Below are 18,416 nucleotides of genomic sequence, written 5' to 3' on the forward strand. Positions count from 1 at the left end.
TGGCAAAAAAAGTAAAAAGGGAAATTAACATTAAGGGGTTCAAACGTTGGATCGCTCTCTTGAGCCAACTATAGAGACCATATTACTCAGATTGCGGCTAACTCCTATATTTTGAAGGTCAGAAATCCGAATCCATTGAAATGGTATGTTTATACAACGAAAGTATGTTTTTTGTGTCTGATTTCGTAACTTGAAATATCTTCTGCACTAAGTAATTAGCATATTTGAGGTTTCCCTCTCGAAGCATTAAGATTGAGTCCTAAAACATGAAAATCCGATCATTAGATCAAAATTTATTAAGGGTGGTCTGTTTTTTTTTAAGCATTGTATAGCATATATTAATGTAATTATGAATTTTAGCTTTACTGAATAACAAAAATGGTGGCGACTATGTCACACCAAGTACTGTAAAAAACATACTACACTGTTAAAATTTCCATTCTGAAGATATTGTAAAATAGCCGGCAGCAGTAAGTTCATTCAAGTAACGATAAAATTTACGATTGGGAAATTTTTTTTCTCCCTTATTTGTTTTTAAAATTAAGTTTAGTTTTAAAAGCGTAAGGCAGTGTTTCCTAAAGTGTGGTACGCGTACCCCCAGAGGTACGGGAACAGTTTAGCTGGAGTACGCGTTCTTATACGAAATATCTTGCAACAAACGAAAATTTCAAAATTTTTTATTTAAAAACAAGGCTAGCCATGAAAATTTACGATTACGTATTTTTCTATTGGCTATTTTTTGCAGAGTTAGCAGTTAGTAATTAGTGGTGTAAACAGTCAGTTGTGATTTTCAACTTTTGTGCAATGTTTTATAGTAAAAAATACATTCATTTATTTTCTTAGTGGTACACAGCGTTAAAATTTTTTTAAAGGGTTTACAAAAGTTATAAGTTTAGAAACACTGGCGTAAAGGAATTAAAACTATTTACAACTGGTACCGTTAAAAACCGTGAATACCAAACCATACAGTTCTCTAATCATTTACAACTGGCATAGTTTCTAAAATATAAAAATGAAATTTTCACGGACATTGGAGCTCTGGGGCTTCTGCGCCATTTATGCGTAGTTTTGTATTATAATAGTACAGGGTCACCAATTGGAGAGTGCAGGATACTAAAAACTTTTCATGTATTAAAGGAATGGAAGAAACATTGTAGTATCAAATCCAATATATTTCAAACTTCCCAATATATTCAATTGGGATATTTAAAAGGTATACCCAATATATTTTAAATATCCCAATATATTTCAAACGATATGGAAAATTTGAATCGTGAATTTGAGTGTTTACTTTTCAAGAAAATAATTCTACCGAATTTTTGGCAGTTATTGAAATTGATTTATCTAAGACCCTGTTTCATGTTTTATTCTTATTCAATTTCTTTATAAACTCCTTTTTTTAATTTCTCAAAATTTTACGAATTTTTATATTTAATTAGTAATTTGTTATACGTTGGGATTGCAGAAGTTATGAAGCTGGTGCTTACTAACCCCATTGTAATAATCACCAACAATATTTGAATGCCTCTTCGTAGACATATATTGAAATTTAATTGAAAATAATTAAATCTATTATAATAGAAAACAGAATTTTAAAATTTTTAATATTGAAGGCAAATTTATTTTAAAGCCTACATTCTCCTAATGAAGTGGGCCTCGGGAAAGTGACCTGATACACTGTTTTTGGCAGTTAACTGATACTAAATGCCTCTTTAATTTTATTTCATGAGTAGATAATTTGTTTATCATATGTATCTGCAAATATAACAAACCACAAACAATATAATAAATATCAACAAACAGTTTAAGTTATTGTCTTACATTTCAGTTTTAATTCAACTTCTTTTATTGAATATATTAACAGGCTCCAAGTAGTTCTGCCTTAGAAACTGTTAAAACAAACAACAACAAAAATTCCAAACGTGCCTTAATGATTAGACAAACATAAAATGCTATTGTTTACAGTCAATTTTTTTAGCCATCAAGAAGTATTAATGTTGAATAGAAATGCCGAGATCCGTGAAACACTGAGAAATTATAACCCGGTATAGTAATTTTTGAGATATTATTAAAAATAAATTGCGACAATTCCTTTTAAACTACACTCAATTTTCATTTTAAATTGCAATCTAATAAATTTTCTTCAATCATATTGAATTATTTGAGACACAAAAACTGCAATATTAAATGTGTATGTTGTTTTAACACGTTCTCGCCGGAGTGACCCACCGGTGGGTCACACTAGATTGTGATTTACTGAAGCCAGCGCACCGGAGTAAAAACTGGTAACAATAAATTTCATTTTTTAGTTTTTTCCCGGGAATAATAAAAATCCTTAACTATTAATTGTTTTTAACGGATGCAATTTTTATATTGAATTGCTTCTTCTTCGTGATAAATTTCCTTACAGTGAATTGTTATTGTTGAGAATAGATTAACTCCTCCCGAATATTTCCTAATATTGAAATAGTTCTTCTACCAGTATTTTCTCTTTTCCGTCCCGCTTTCAGGCCCAACACCCGGCGTGAACGTGTTAAAGATGATGCTTTATAATTAGGATTTGGTAAATTTTTTGTTACGTCTTATGTGAAACAATTCATAATAAACTTCTACTTTTTATACTTGTATAAATATATATTAAAAATGTATTCAATTTTTACTTTGTTCTCATTTGCATTCCTAGAAAAAAAATCCAAAAGACTTTTTTAATTTTTAAAATGTATTTTCATTTGTGTTATATTACACACCAAGCACTAATGTACTTTGACTGATTGAAATTTAGTAATTAGCACAACAATAGATTAAAACTTGGATAATCTATAAAAGATTTAAATAATCTTATATTGAAATGCTTGTAAATTTAAATTAAATAGTTGATGAAGAAATTATTTGATTCATATTAATTATTTAAATAGGGATTTCAATTAAGCTGATTTAAATGAACAAACATTGATGATTACTCCACTTAATAAAAACATACATCAAATTTTTTGTAATTAATACTTCAAACTTAATCAAAACAAATTAAATAATTAGCACAGGGCAAAAATCAGATATTTTTTTTTATTAGATGAAAATAAAATAACAGTAGATATATCATGCAAAATGTATAGATATAATTTTAATTCTGTGTCAAAAAGCATTAATAACAATAATGTTTGTTATTGAACATGTCTTATAAAATAAAAATAGGCAATTTTTGATGAAGAAAACTAATTAGGATTAAAATAAATAAAAATCTTATTTATCTGACACAAAGGGGGAAGAAATAATATCAACGAATGATAATGACTGCTTACTGACTCCATTAAAGTTAAAAAGAATACAACACTCGCTGACTGTAGTTTCACACATTTGAATTCGAAAAGAAGAAATCCTATGTTACTACTCTGAGTTAAAACAAATAGTAATCTAAATTATCATACCATGTTTGAATTTTTTTATGCTTTCTGTTTTCACCCAATAACAGTCCTTTTTTTATTTTACAGAGATCGGAATACAAACTGAACAAAAAATTCATTTACTTTCAAATGTAAACTTAAACACATAATTTTTTGTATTATAGCCATTTTTTATATTATTTTATTATAATTCATAACCTACAAAAAATGCAAAGAGGGAAAAAAGTTCAATTATCGCAATACAAAAAGTGTTTCTAAAAATATGATAATTATAAATCGTGCTGAATGTTTAAAAATTTCTTGAACAATTTTAATCGATTACATAATCCTATTTTATTAAGATTATATTACTTACTTAAAAATAAGAATTAGCAATATTTGATGCATTGAAGTTTTTAAAATGCTAAAGTGATTCTTACTGACAGATAAACACAATTATTTTAACAATAAATCAATAAACTACCACAAAAAACTTTTCAACTTCAACGGTTCTTAGAATTATGAAGTACGTGTACAAACACAGGCAGCCGTGGTCACGTATGGCACATGAGCAGAAAACGCGTACAAAAAAGTGATTACAGAATTGATTTTGTGAGTACCTTTCTGAACTATTTCAAAAGTGATGTCACAGAAATGTGACAAAAAAGTGATTACAAAATTGTTTTTGTGAGTACTTTTCTGAACTATTTCAAAAGTGATGTCACAGAAATGTGACGAAAAAGTGATTACAGAATTGTTTTTGTGAGTACCTTTCTGAACTATTTCGAAAGTGATGTCACAGAAATTTTTCTGTAAGCACTCTTTTATACATTTCAATTATGATATTCCAGAAACATGTTCGTTATTACTTAATCTTGTTACGTTTCTTCTGAATTGTTGCATGCTTGCAATATTGTTGTGACTTTGTGTGCTTTACGGGTATGTTGCCCTTTTTTAGTTTTCGACCCAATTTTTTATGGAATTTTTATTGTGTGTAAGCAGTAGACTAGACCTTGTAATTGTTGTAACTGTAATAAATCAATAATATTGCATTCAATTTTAAGATTTTATTACATTGGTATCTAGTATTCAGCTCAGCGTATTCCATTTATCGAATTAATTTTTTAAAGAGAATGTAAGAGAATCTTAATCTTCAATAAAGGATTACAACCATCTTATTTTAGAGTTCTAAGATGAAGTAAAGCTTATAAAAAAAACAAATTTATATTTTCTATTAACTTCTATTCAATTTTTTATGCTTTTTATGTTCAGACACTTAAAAAAAATTTTGTATAGTGAATGTAATACAATATCGATCTTAATATCTTATAAATATACTTTTTTTAAAGTTTATTTTTAATCCTTTTCTGCACAGAATATTGAAATTTTCTAAAAGTGTTTGTTTAGTATGAATCATATATTTTTTTGTAGGCAAAGAAGTAGATAAATCATGCTTCATGAGACTTTGATTAGTTTTAAAGGATTTCTTAGCTTTAAGGGACTTATTTCCATAAAAAAAAAATCCTCTACTTTTATGATAAAGAATTTTAAATTGAAAAATATATTAAACTGCTGTTTCCATAAAACAGCACATATCGATTATTCTAAAGAAAATCTGCAATGTTTACATAGATTTTCCATTTTAAAATATTATTAAGACAGTTTTTTAAAGTGAACCTTAGTTTATTTTGCTTAGATACTCTCAATATATGTTTCTTAATGTTATTAATTTAATGGTATGACATGCAGAAAAGATTGTGCGAATGATGAGGAATATCTTTAAAAACCAATCATATTACGCTATTGGAATTTTCATTCCAAAACTACGGTAAAATATCCAGAAGCAGTCACCATTCATAAAGTTTATGGTAAAGAACATTTTTTTTTTACCTTCATGGTATTGAAATCATTTACAACTTACTGTTAAAAGATCATGAATATTAAACTATACGGCTTTTTAACAATTTACAATTAGCATAGTTTCAAAAACGTAAAAAAGAAATTTAACTGGACATTGGAGCTAGAGTTAGAGTGAGTGATGGGTATTGGAGTTAGGTTGTGGTTCAATTGTGTTTTATCAAATGAACCGAGAAATGTGGTTTATTTAATTCATCTAGTTATTTCACTTATCGAAAGGGAAGGAAAATAGTATACCTTTTCGTGTTAAGCAGCTTTACTACGCTGCACAGTGGGACAGAATCAGAAAAATGCGGCCAAAGTTAGAAAATTAACTTCAATGTTCTAAAAGTTGATCACCTATAAGTTTTTTGGGTCAAAATTTCAAAAAAACAAAATGGCGGATCCAAAATGGCGGATGATTCTTGAAAAAATTGCAAATAAATAAATAAAAAATTTTTACTGGTAGTTTTTGAGATCTTTGATTACAAATTTGTGGTTAATTATTCTAATAAATAAAGTAATGGATGTAAAATCGCAAATATTTCTCAAAACAAATTTAAACTAAATAAATTGAATCAGAATATTTAAGATTGTTAATTGCAAATTCGATTATCGAATTTTAAAAAAATAATGAATCTATTTTGCTAGATATAAAAAATTTTGAAAGTGTTATAACAAAAATAATAATCTCGAGGTTATTTTTATAATTTTTTTTATTCACGAAGTATTATTTTTATTAAACAACGCTTATTAAAAATCGATATATCAGCCAAATTCGGAAAATAATCGCAGCTAATTTTCTTTTAGTTCTTGAGTATATATACCAAACAAATGTACACATTTTTTTTTACATCGGCAACGTAAGGCTTTTTTATAGAGCACCCTAAAGTTACAATTTCATTGTACAGGGCAGAAATAGGGAACTGGCTCTGGTTTTAATAGTATTTATATAAAAAAATGAATTCATATATATCTTAGAAATACATTTATGTATAAATCATGCACAGTTTTAATATTTTTATTTACTATAAGGATTTATCACATTAATAAAAATTCAACAGAAAAATTTTATTATTTTTATTTTGACTTTGTTTCCATTTAATTGCTATTTTCATTAATAAACCAAAAAAACGAAATACACCGTCATATTCCTTGGACATTTTACTACAAGAAACCATATTGAGATTTTTTTCTTTTCTTATAACTTCATTTTTTTTTTGACGGCGAAAAATGATTTTTGTTCCACAGTGCGCTGTCATCTATGCGTGATTGAGAATATTATATTCCAGTAGTCCAGGGTCACAAATTGGGAAGTGCAGTCTATTTGTGTTGAAGGGGAAAAGGAATGGACAAAATATTTCGGTGTCAACGTACGGACTCGAACCCCCATTTTGTCAGACCTGAGATTGACAGGTTAGCCCTCTCGGCTAATAAGTACAAATCTAGAAAGAACTAAGTGGCTTCATTAGGTGGGCACAGTTGTTGTGATAAAATTCTGGTAGTTTAACCGTATTAGGCTAAGGCAGTTAATGAACCGTTTTTTTTTTGCAGTTAACAGTTTGAATACCATCTATGTTATGGTTATTTGACTGTTTTGTTTGAATATGTTAAAATAACATTGCAATATATTGTTATTTAACCTTTTTTCCGAGAATTTTGCTAACAGAGTAGGAGTTGTATTTTGGGTAAGTCCTTTACCTTGTAGTCCTTTACCTCTCATCCTTGTTAGTTACCTTTAGTTAACGTGTAGTTGGGTAAGTCTTTGGCTGTCTTACCGGCACAAAAGATTGAAAATTTGTTTCCACAAAAATGTTTATTTTTTCAGCTACGAGTAAGAGAATAAAAAATAGTATATTTTATCCTATTATCTTACGTTCACAGAAGTGGTAAAAAAAATTGTGATTAGTATTTTTTTTAAAGTGCAAATTGGGAAAAAAAATATTTTGCAATGTCATAATCGCATGTTTTCTGATGAAAGGCATTTTTCCACATAAATAAAGTAAAACTAGGTTAATCACGCAAAAATAATGGCACAAAAATTAACTTACTAAACCAAGAAACAACTACATTATTTTAAGAAAAAATAAGATTCTACCTGTATTTGTGCTGTAAAAGGGTTTCTTCAAAAATGACCTTTCAAGTGGTTACACTAAATGGACAGACTATTCAGTGAACAGTGGTTGCACTTAATGGACAGACTATTCAATGAACAATGGTTACACTAAATGGACATACTATTTAATGAACAGTGGTTACACTAAAAGGACAGACTATTCAATGAACAGTGGGTGCACTTAATGGACAGACTATTCAATGTACAGTGGTTACACTAAATGGACAGACTATTCAATGAACAGTGGTTACACTAAATGGACAGACTATTTAATGAACAGTGGTTACACTAAAAGGACAGACTATTCAATGAACAGTGGGTGCACTTAATGGACAGACTATTCAATGATTAGTGGTTTCACTTAAGGGACAGATTATTTAAGGAACAGTGGTTACACTAAATGGACAGACTATTCATTGAACAGTGGTTACACTAAATGGACAGACTATTTAATGAACAGTGGTTACACTAAAAGGACAGACTATTCAATGAACAGTGGTTACACTAAATGGACAGACTATTCAATGAACAGTGGTTGCACTTAATGGACAGACTATTCAATGAACAGTGGTTGCACTTAATGGACAGATTATTTAATGAACAGTGGTTACACTAAATGGACAGACTATTTAATGAACAGTGGCTACACTAAATAGACAGACTATACGATGAACAGTGGTTGCACCTAATGGACAGACAATTCAATGAACAGTGGCTGCACTTAATGGACAGACAGATATTTTATTGATTATCCTCGGATATGCACTGTGAGTGAAACCGATTTGCAATGTTGACCATTACGCATCTCAATGTTGACCAAGCAAGTGACTACACTTAATGGACAGACTAATGTTTCAGTTTGCCAAAATAATTTAATTTTTTTTTCTTGCTGTACTATATTTTTGAGTTTGTAATTTATTTAAAATTTTCTCATCGTTCTCTGTTTCAAAAATGAAAAGTTAATTAAAGCTGTGTATTGTTTTTGATTTCATCTTTTTTCTTTTCGAAGCTTAAAGAAAATGTTGGAAAACGAAAGTGAAAATTAAATAAGGATTATTATTTTATTTTTTTTCATCTAAGACTTTTATATTTATTTAATTATTCATATAAATGTAGAGCTCAATCTTATGTTAACTTTAAGCAATATAAACCATGAGTTTTCAATAAAACGTAAGATGATAAAACAAAAAGCATTTGTGTAATAATTATAACGAAACTTCAACTTAATATAATTATATAAAAAATTACTTAAACTGAATGAAAATAAGCTATAGTTCATTAATTGTTTCAGTCTGAAACTGGAAATGGATGTTGAAAATGTTATTTTATTTTATTTTATTTTATAACCGTCGTTGAACAGCCGACCCAATTTCATGGGTTTACGACTACTTACGTTCAACTCCGTAGCCTTGTAATTTTGAACCAATCCAGAAGACAAGGAAACTCCTGGATCAGTACCCCCAGAGGTATTGATTTGTTGTGGGAACATGGAGGACTTTGAGACTCGACAGATTTAACGTGCATCAGTCACCATTTACTACACGGGGAGTCTTCGGCCGGCGAGGATCGAACCCACGACCTCTTGGATATGGGCCCAGCGCCCTACCGACCAGGCTATCCCGGCCCTTGAAAATGTTATTGAAAAATAATAAGTAATGAATTATTTTCTGTTCGAAATTAAGATATTTCTATAGTACTAGTGGGCTGCGCCCCCTGCTAGCTTACGCTCGCCAACCCCTGAAAATTGCTGCGCAATCTTATACGGTTTGCTTATCAAACCAAGCTCGCTTCGCTCGCTACTAACTTAGGCACATTGCAAATGCACAAAATTCTAAAAATTCAAAACAATCATTCAAATCAATATAACAACTTTTTTTTAAAAAAAAATTACATCTTTTTAGTAATGACTAAGTTGTGGCGTTATCAAAGACTCATCGCATAGAACGTCACACAGAACGTCATCTTCATTAAAATGCAACGCAGCTGGAAGAAGCCGATCTCTCAAGATGCAAATCAGCTTTCCCGGACTGCGCGCGCCTACACTCAAGAAGGATAAAAACCAGCTCACCGTCGATCAGGATGCCACTTCGACTGCGGCTCTCACCCGGAGATGTGCGCTGGACCTAAGCCACCTAGTCCCAAAATACTGATGCCTTTCTACTTACTTTGATGTGGATTTTATGTTGTAAAACGCATTTTAGAATTTTAGTTGTTTATGAAGGAAATAAACCAAGTTATAGTTATAAAATGTCTGGTATCTTTTTAAATACTTCCAAACACCAAAGATGGTGACCCCAGGACTAGAACTAATTTCAATGGAGTCTTGCAAGATTCAAGAAATTTCCTTACGTAAGTTCCTTATTTTTGCTCATAAAAGGTCCTCTGCCGTACTAGGAATATTCTGTGCCTTTTTCGCATTCTTTTCTACAATGCCTACTGATACTGAAGTCATGCGTGTGGCTGTTAAAACACCTCCTGTTTGGAGGGATAATATAGAGTTGTGGTTTAGTAACATTGAGTCCCAATTCGAAATTGCAACCATTACTGCGGACGGTACAAAATTCCACTATGTTGTTTCTGCGTTGGACAGTGAACTTTCGTCTTTTGTCTCTGACATAATAAAAAACCCTCCGGCAGAAGATTCCTACGTAGCTCTCAAAAAACGTCTAATCGATCAGTTTTCCGATTCTGAAAGTGCTCGTATTAGGACTTTATTATCTGATATGTCATTGGGTGATATGAGACCGTCTCAACTTTTACACAAAATGACCCAATTGTCCGCTACTAAAGTTTCAGATGAGGTACTTAAAATGCTCTGGCTTCAACGTTTACCATTAAACATTCAACAAATTTTATCAGTCAGTTCGGATAAGTTAGAAAGTCTGGCTACAATAGCCGACAAAATCTCTGAAATTGCTATTATAACCCCTACAATTTCCGCAATGCAAGATGACTCAGATAGAATTAGTAGACTAGAAGCAACTGTTGTCGAACTGAATAAAACCATAAAGAGACTTTCATCATTTAGGTCAAAATCTCCCAGAAATAGATTGCGAAGCAAGTCTCCAGCGAGAAAATAGTATTCTACGTGCTGGTACCATTTTAAATTCGGAAATAAAGCGCTTAAATGCCAGCAACCATGCAGTTTTCAGGAAAACTAGCTTGCTCGCATGTTTCGGCGACGGCTGTTGCGAGTTATGATCATAGTCGCTTATTTATTAAAGACCAAAATTCCGGTACGAAATTTTTGATAGATAGCGGATCAACAGTTTCGGTTTATCCCGTTCAGCGTCCAGCGAAACATCTTGATAAAAATATCCAATTACTTGCTGCTAACGGCTCGAAATTTTCCACTTATGGGAAAAAGGTGCTTACATTGGACTTAGGATTTCCGCGAACTTTTCGGTGGACCTTCATTCTGGCTGATGTGTCACGGCCGATTTTAGGTGCGGATTTCCTTGAACGATTCGAACTTATTCTGGATATTAAAAATCGTCAACTAATCGATAACACATCTGCAAAGTACATTCGTGGTTTCTACACCTCTCAGCCGAGTAATAGCATTACCGCAATAGGTAAAAATTCGGTATATCATGAACTTTTATTTAAATTTCCGAATTTGACAAATCCTTCAGTTAATGTCGTAGTTAAGGATCACGGTACTACACACTGTATTATCACAAAAGGTCCTCCTCTCTGTTCCCGAGCTCGTAGGTTACCGCCTCATAAATTGGCTGCCGTTAAAGAACAACTTCAGGAGATGGTTGACCAGGGAATTTGCCGCCCTTACAACAGCCCCATACATCTCGTGCCAAAAGGGAAGAATAATTGGCGTATTTGTGGGGGTTACCGCTGGCTCAACGACGCCACGGAGCCGGGTAGATATCTAATACCACACATTCAGGATTTTGCTTCCGAATTACATGGAAAAACAATTTTTACAAAACTGGATCTAAAACGCGCATATCATCAGATACCTGTTGAACCTAGTGACATTCCAAAAACTGCTTTAATCACTCCAATAGGGTTGTTTGAATTTAAGTACATGACTTTCGGATTAAGGAATGCAGCCCAAACCTTTCAACGGTTTATTGACGAAACATTAAGAGGTTTAAAATGTTTCGCATACCTTGACGACTTACTTATCGCGTCAACGGATTTTGAAACACATTTATCGGACTTGGAGGCCATTTCACACGTTTATATGCTAAAGGACTGGTTTTAAATTTAAAAAATTTTGTATATTTATTTTTAAATAATTAACAGTTTATAGTTTATAATTTTTTACGAAATCCTAAAAATTTATAAAATAAGAAGAATTTATTTCATAACATAATTTTCAATCGAAATGATCTTACTTACTTAACAAGAGAGGATCTTTCAAATTAGCCGGGAGTTAGGGCAAAATTATCCTCATTTACCTTGCTTTCATATTTCATTATTATTATCAATAATAATAATAACAATAATAAATGAATGACTCTGCTGAATAAAGAGAAAAATATTTATCAGTTATTGAAGTGACCGGTTTTTTTCATAAGTCGATACATCAAAAAGATGAAAATAAAATAATTCATTCAAAGAGTTAATATCAAATTAAATTTCCTATATTTTCTTTTCCATCGTCTATGACTTAAATCCATTTACTAATAATTCAGACTGAAGAGACCTTTCTACAAAAATATGACATTACAACTATTTATGTTCTTTCCTAAGATTTATTATCTTTCGATGAGATATTAAAATTTCAGCAATGTTACAAATATTTATAAGTTAAAATATTGATATTTATAATGTATAATATAGATATTTAAAATTAAATAAATTAAGACTACGAAAAAGAACTCTTAATGCATAGAAAAATTGATTCAAAGAAAAATCGATTTCACTCGCGAACAAAAGGGTTTTTTCCGCATTATGACCCGATTTCACTGCATGATAACTCTCAGGAAGAACTGATTTCACACTTTGAACATAGCAATCCCCAAAATGCAAGAGAGGAAGATCTATCCATTAATTACGTGAAAAATGGATATAGACCGAGCTTTTCCCTTTGGTCCTCGAAATTTCCGACGTTTTTTAACTCAAGAAGAGTGTTTATTATCACTGTGCACCTCATTAGCTTGTTTATTTTTTGCGGAAACATGTCAATAAACCAATCGGTTTAATATGGCATCAAAGAGCTTATAAAAAATAGATCTAACTTTAATAACTTATTTATATAACGCCAGCGATACCAAACTGAAATTTTCAAAAACTGAGTTACCCGTTGAAGCAATATTCCAAAGAACAAAGTTTTTTTTAACTATTCTTCAAATAATTAATAATATTTTTTACATTTTAAACAGTAAAATGTTTAAATGTTTCATAATACGTTGAAAGTATTAATGTAAAGCAATGACACACTACAATTACACTAATTTTAAAGTAAATATATGATGTAAAATATTTGATAGAACAAAAAAAAACTTATTAAACAATAATATATATATATATATATATATATATATATATATATATATATATATATATATATATATATATATATATATATATATATATATATATATATATATATATATATATATATATATATATATATATATATATATATATATATATATATATATATATATATATATATATATATATATATATATATATATATTGTGTGTGCGTGCAAAATATTTTTATAGCTAGCGTAATGAATAGTTTCTCGGGACTGTGGTTAGGATAATGTGTTGTTTATAGAATTTAAAACAATAAAATGAGGAAATTGTGACACACCGTATTAACTCAGAATGTTTGTAAAACACTATAATTAGTCGACATGTGACATTCGGAATGTAGTTTTTTACCCTGAATCCTATAAAACCACCAAAGAAGTTTTCCCGCGCTTTCTCAGTTGTTTACCCAAACAATTAATAAAGTAAAAATGCAAAATGAATGTTGTACTCAAACTAATGAACTTAATGAAATTATTGCAAATGTACACAATGAAATACCTAAACTACCCCTCATTAATGTACAACTTAAAGATTGTTCTGTCCCATTTCTGATTGATTCAGGCTCTTCTCTTTCAATAATTTCTAATAATTTCTAATGAAACTTAAACATAACATTAAATATAAATATATTTCTCGTTCAGTTTCAATTAGTACTATAAACTCTAAGGTTTCATTTCTAGGTTGTATTCAAATCTCATTTAAAATTAACAACAAACTATACAAACATACACTTTTTGTTACACATTTAGATAATTCAGTTTTTGAAGGGATATTGGGATATGATTTTATGCTAATGCATAACATTCAATTGTCACCTAAGGGCAATTTTATAACAATTAATGGCGAAAAAGTACCATTAATAGGACAAAAACAAACTACGGATAATGTAGACATTGATTTTGATGGAGATATTGTGTCGGATATTTGTGGAGAGATTCATAATGTAAACAAAATCTAAACAAACAAAATTTGGACACTAAACAAAATGGTCAAGCTGTACTAAATCATAAAATTTTGTTGAATCCTGAAGAATATATTTATGCTAAAGTAATAGTTAAGAATCCTTTGAATACTAATGTAATTTTTGAACCAAGAATAGACTATAAAAATATTGAAATATATTCTTCAATACATAATTTAGAACAGGTTAAAAATTTTCATGGATTCTATAACAAAAATAATAAATACTATGCTTGTAATATTTTTCTTAAAAATAAATCTGAAGAGACTTTACATTTAAATAAAGGACAAGCTATCGGCCAAATGTATCCTATAGATACTATCCAAGATTATGACTATTCAAAATTAAATTTAAATGATTCTATTGCCAATAATCAAGAACTAGACCAAACTAAAAGACAGGAATTTTTAAATTTAATTGTACCAACAAAAGATATTGTGGACTTAAGAAAAAGGGAATTGAAAGAAGATGATTTCCAGCTAGGTCATCTTGATGAAGCAAAACAAAAGCAATTAAAACATTTATTGTTAGAGAATTATCAAGTTTTTTCAAAATCTTTAAAGACACTCGGGCACACAGATAAAGTAATACCTGAAATTTCTTTTATTCATGATTATCCTATTCGCACTTTGCCATTTCCTGTGCCTCAAGCTCTTCAACAAGAGACACTTAAGCAATTGCATGAAATGGTCGAAGCAGGATTGATCGAAAGGAGTGCAACACAGTGGTCTTGCCCAATGCTTTTGGTTAAGAAAAAGAATACTAATGACCCCAAACAAAAACAAAAATTTAGATTAGCTTTAGACTTACGATTAATTAACAGCATTGTTAAACATTCGGCTTACCCACTTCCTAAGATTCAAAATATCATTCTAAATTTATCTAATTATAAATTCTTTTCATCATATGATCTTCCTAGTGCTTTTTGGCAATTGAACCTCCCTGAAGAATACCAAGATAAACTAGCATTTACAACCCCTTGGGGAACTTTTAAAAATAAAAGATTAGTTTTTGGCTTAAAAACAGCTTCTGCAACTTTTCAGGCCCTTATGGATTCAATAATTGAGGAAACTCGACTAGAGGGAATTTTCGCGTATCAAGACGATATAGTCATTGCAAGTAATTCTTTTGAGGAAACTGTAGAAAAACTTAAGGTTCTCATTTCTGTTTTAACTAAATATAATATAACTCTCTCACCAAGTAAATGTAAATTTCACCTTCAAGAAATTGATTATTTAGGATTTAAAATATCAGAACAGAAAGTTTTACCAATTGAATCAAACATCATTAAAATTACATCTTTTCCTATTCCAAAAACTAAAAGACAACTTAAGAAATTCATTGGTGTTTGTGGATATTATAGAAATTTAATACCATGTTATGCTAAGCAAATTCAACCGCTAATTGATTTGACCTCCCCTAAAGTTAAATTCAAATGGACTCAAGAACATCAGAATGTTTTTAATTCTCTACAAGAGATATTTTTCAATAAACCATTTATAAGACTCCCACAATGGGATAAAGATTTTATTTTAAATACAGATGGTTCAAATTTTGCTATTTCTGGTGTACTTTTACAGGAATTTGATGGTAAACTGTCTCCTGTGTCATATTTTTCCAAAACACTTAAAAATGCAGAAAGAAAGTACCCTGCCATCAAAATCGAATTAATGGCTATAGTAAAATCAGTTTTGGCTTTTAAACATTATCTGTATAATAGACATTTTATTATTTTATCTGATAGTAAACCCCTTAAACATTATAAGAAAACTTCTTCTCCCATGGACTTAACAACTAGATGGTTAATTCAGCTAAGCGAATATTCTTTTACTTTTAAGCACATTTCTGGAGTCAAAAATGTTTTGGCAGATTATTTTAGTAGATTAGAACAAGAACCTCCCCAACAGGACATATGTAGTAATCCTCAATTACTTCAAGTGAATGATGAAATATTTCCTTTTATTGAAAACTGTAATGATGATGAACAAAATTATATAAATAATACCAATGTAAACAAAGACCCCCTTTTGGAAATTTCAAATCATACATTTTTAATTGAACAAAAATTGGATAAAAATATCAAGAAAATTTATAGCAATATTGAAAACAAACAATTTACTAAATCCAATCAACATTACTTTATTGATTCTGATACTAAATTATTAATGTATGTGCACATGGAAAATGATAGAGAATTTCCTGTCATTGTTGTTCCTAAATCCTTGATATCTAAAGTTCTTGCAATAATTCATCTTCCACATTTTGGAATTAAGAAAACTTACCAATTTTTAAAATGTAGATATTTTTGGTATGGTATGTATTCAGATACAGAAAATTTTGTTAAATCTTGCCCCAAATGTATGGAAAATAAACATCATAGAATACCTCACGCTCCTTTACAAAATAATTTTATTCCCAAAAGACCATCTGAATTTGTTTCTTTAGACATAGTAGGACCTTTTTCTAATCAACAATATATTTTAACTCTTATTGATCATTTCAGCAAACATTTAGAACTTTTTACATTAACAAAAATTACTACCGAAGCTGTCACTGATTGTCTTTTTGCATTTATTTGCACTTATGGCAGACCTGATATGATCTTAACAGATTTAGGTACTCAATTTACATCAGAAATATTTGAATATTTTTCAAAATCATTAGGAATTAAAATGAATCACACTACCTGTGCACATCCTGCCGCTAATTCTGTTAGTGAACGAATTAATACCAGCATAAAATCAACAATAAATTCTTTAATGAAAGATGGCATAAATTTTAAAAATGCAGCAAGAATTCATAAAAACTTGTATAATGGTGCTAAGCATAGCACAACTGGATATTCACCTAATGTAATACATTTCGGTCGAAATTTGTCATTAATGTTTGATACTTATAATCCCGATATTCAAGTACAACAAATAGATAAAGGGTTATTTAATACAAGTAATACACACCAAAATACTACTTTTTGATTTAAATACTTTTACTGTGAAAAGCTAATGCAACTTTTAGTGAATGTTTTTAAATGAGCTATTTAATAATTGTTTAAAATAAAGATAAGAATTCTTTTTGCTGAGTATAAATATTTAGATGAACATAATAAAATGTTCAGATTTTTTTTCATGCTGAAATATATAAGTTTGAAATAATGGAGGCAAACAAAACTGAAGTAAATTATTTTTCTCAAGAAAAGGACTTGTACGAAAAGGAAGATAATATTAATATTGTAAGTTTGCTCTTCTCTCTGAATTGAGAGAAATTAAAAATATCCTGGCCAGGTCATGACAATGCTCAGCTAATGAAGCATTTTAAATACTCAGCAAAATTTTTCATGTATAGCTCAGAACATTTACATATGATATTTAGTAACTTGAGTGTTAAAAGTATATCTTAGAACTACAACTGTATGTTCTAAAAATTTTTTTTTGAATAATAATTTTACTTTGATATTTAATTATACATAAGTGTATATTTCATATTTTGTTCCTTGAATATATTATGTTTCAATGCATAAAAAAAAAAATTTTTGTAACTTGGGAGGAGATCCAATTTAAAAAAAAAAAAAAAAAAAAAAAATATATATATGTATATATATTTTTTTTCTGTGTCCAGCGGGGATATATGTGATGCCAGAATTGGCATACACATATTTATTTTCTATCTTTTAAAATATCCTTCATTACTTAAGCTTATTTTTATTAATAGAATTACTTTTAAAATAAATCAAAAACTTAATCTTTTTAAGCGAACATAAAATATTTATTTCTTCTCTTCCAGATCAATGTAACGGATACTTTCTTTTTATTTCATTATTATGCAGACATATAAATTCACTGTCGCCTATAATCGAAAACAAAAATCTATTTATAACTTTTTATTCTAATTTTCCAACGGCTAAATGTTTCGGTTGCATGGTTATAATAATTCACATAAATTTGTTGGCGACTCGTGATCGCCAAGGTGTTCTTTTTAACCCATGTGGACATGCTAGTTGGCTTTGTTTTTGGCTATGATATATTATGATAAATCGCCAAATTTTGGATCTCCTACCCATACTCTTTCTCTGTCCGTTGAGAATAAATATATTCACTTTTAATTTCAAATTGGTGAAGGCTGGGAGCCCTTTGGGCCTCCCAGTCTTAATTTTCTAACGGTCAGAAATGTTCTGGCTTTATGATCTCTCAATAGAGAGTATTCTTATTTCATCCCTTTAAGGGATTTCTTATTTTTTGAAGAAATGGCCATTTCATAATTTACAAAATTATGCTTAATAAAATCTAAATTTACATTCAACGATTTGTACATCATTTCCTGGAAACGTTATTGTTTTTATTCATTCAATATTGGCCAAAATGAACATTCATAATTACACTATACATTAACCACGCCTAATGAAGGAAGCAGCAAAGCTTTCATCATTATAGTGGTATTTCTATTATCCCGAACTGCAGTGGTGTAAAAGATAGCAAATGGCGTTTAGAATAACAGAGGGAGAATAAAACTCTCGGGGATGTTTAACACTCATCACTTCTCTTGTTCTAGGGATTAGCGGT

At 29.8% G+C, this 18,416-nt stretch overlaps 1 protein-coding gene across 1 annotated transcript; it reads left to right on the forward strand.

Moving 5' to 3' along the window:
- The first annotated feature begins 9,821 nt into the window (after positions 1-9,821).
- Positions 9,822-10,472, forward strand: LOC147809418 (uncharacterized). Its single transcript, XM_087162799.1, has one exon. The coding sequence runs from the start codon at positions 9,822-9,824 to the stop codon at positions 10,470-10,472; it is 651 nt and encodes a 216-aa protein (XP_087018925.1).
- Positions 10,473-18,416: the final 7,944 nt, after the last annotated feature.

Source organism: Parasteatoda tepidariorum, chromosome 5 (genome assembly GCF_982258835.1).
Source record: "Parasteatoda tepidariorum strain Cologne lab strain chromosome 5, Ptep-v5.0, whole genome shotgun sequence".
Classification (NCBI taxonomy): Eukaryota; Metazoa; Arthropoda; class Arachnida; order Araneae; family Theridiidae; genus Parasteatoda; species Parasteatoda tepidariorum.

Excerpts from the sequence above, each read along its gene's own strand:
- LOC147809418 (XM_087162799.1), top strand. The coding sequence starts at position 9,822 with ATGCCTACTGATACTGAAGTCATGCGTGTGGCTGTTAAAACACCTCCT.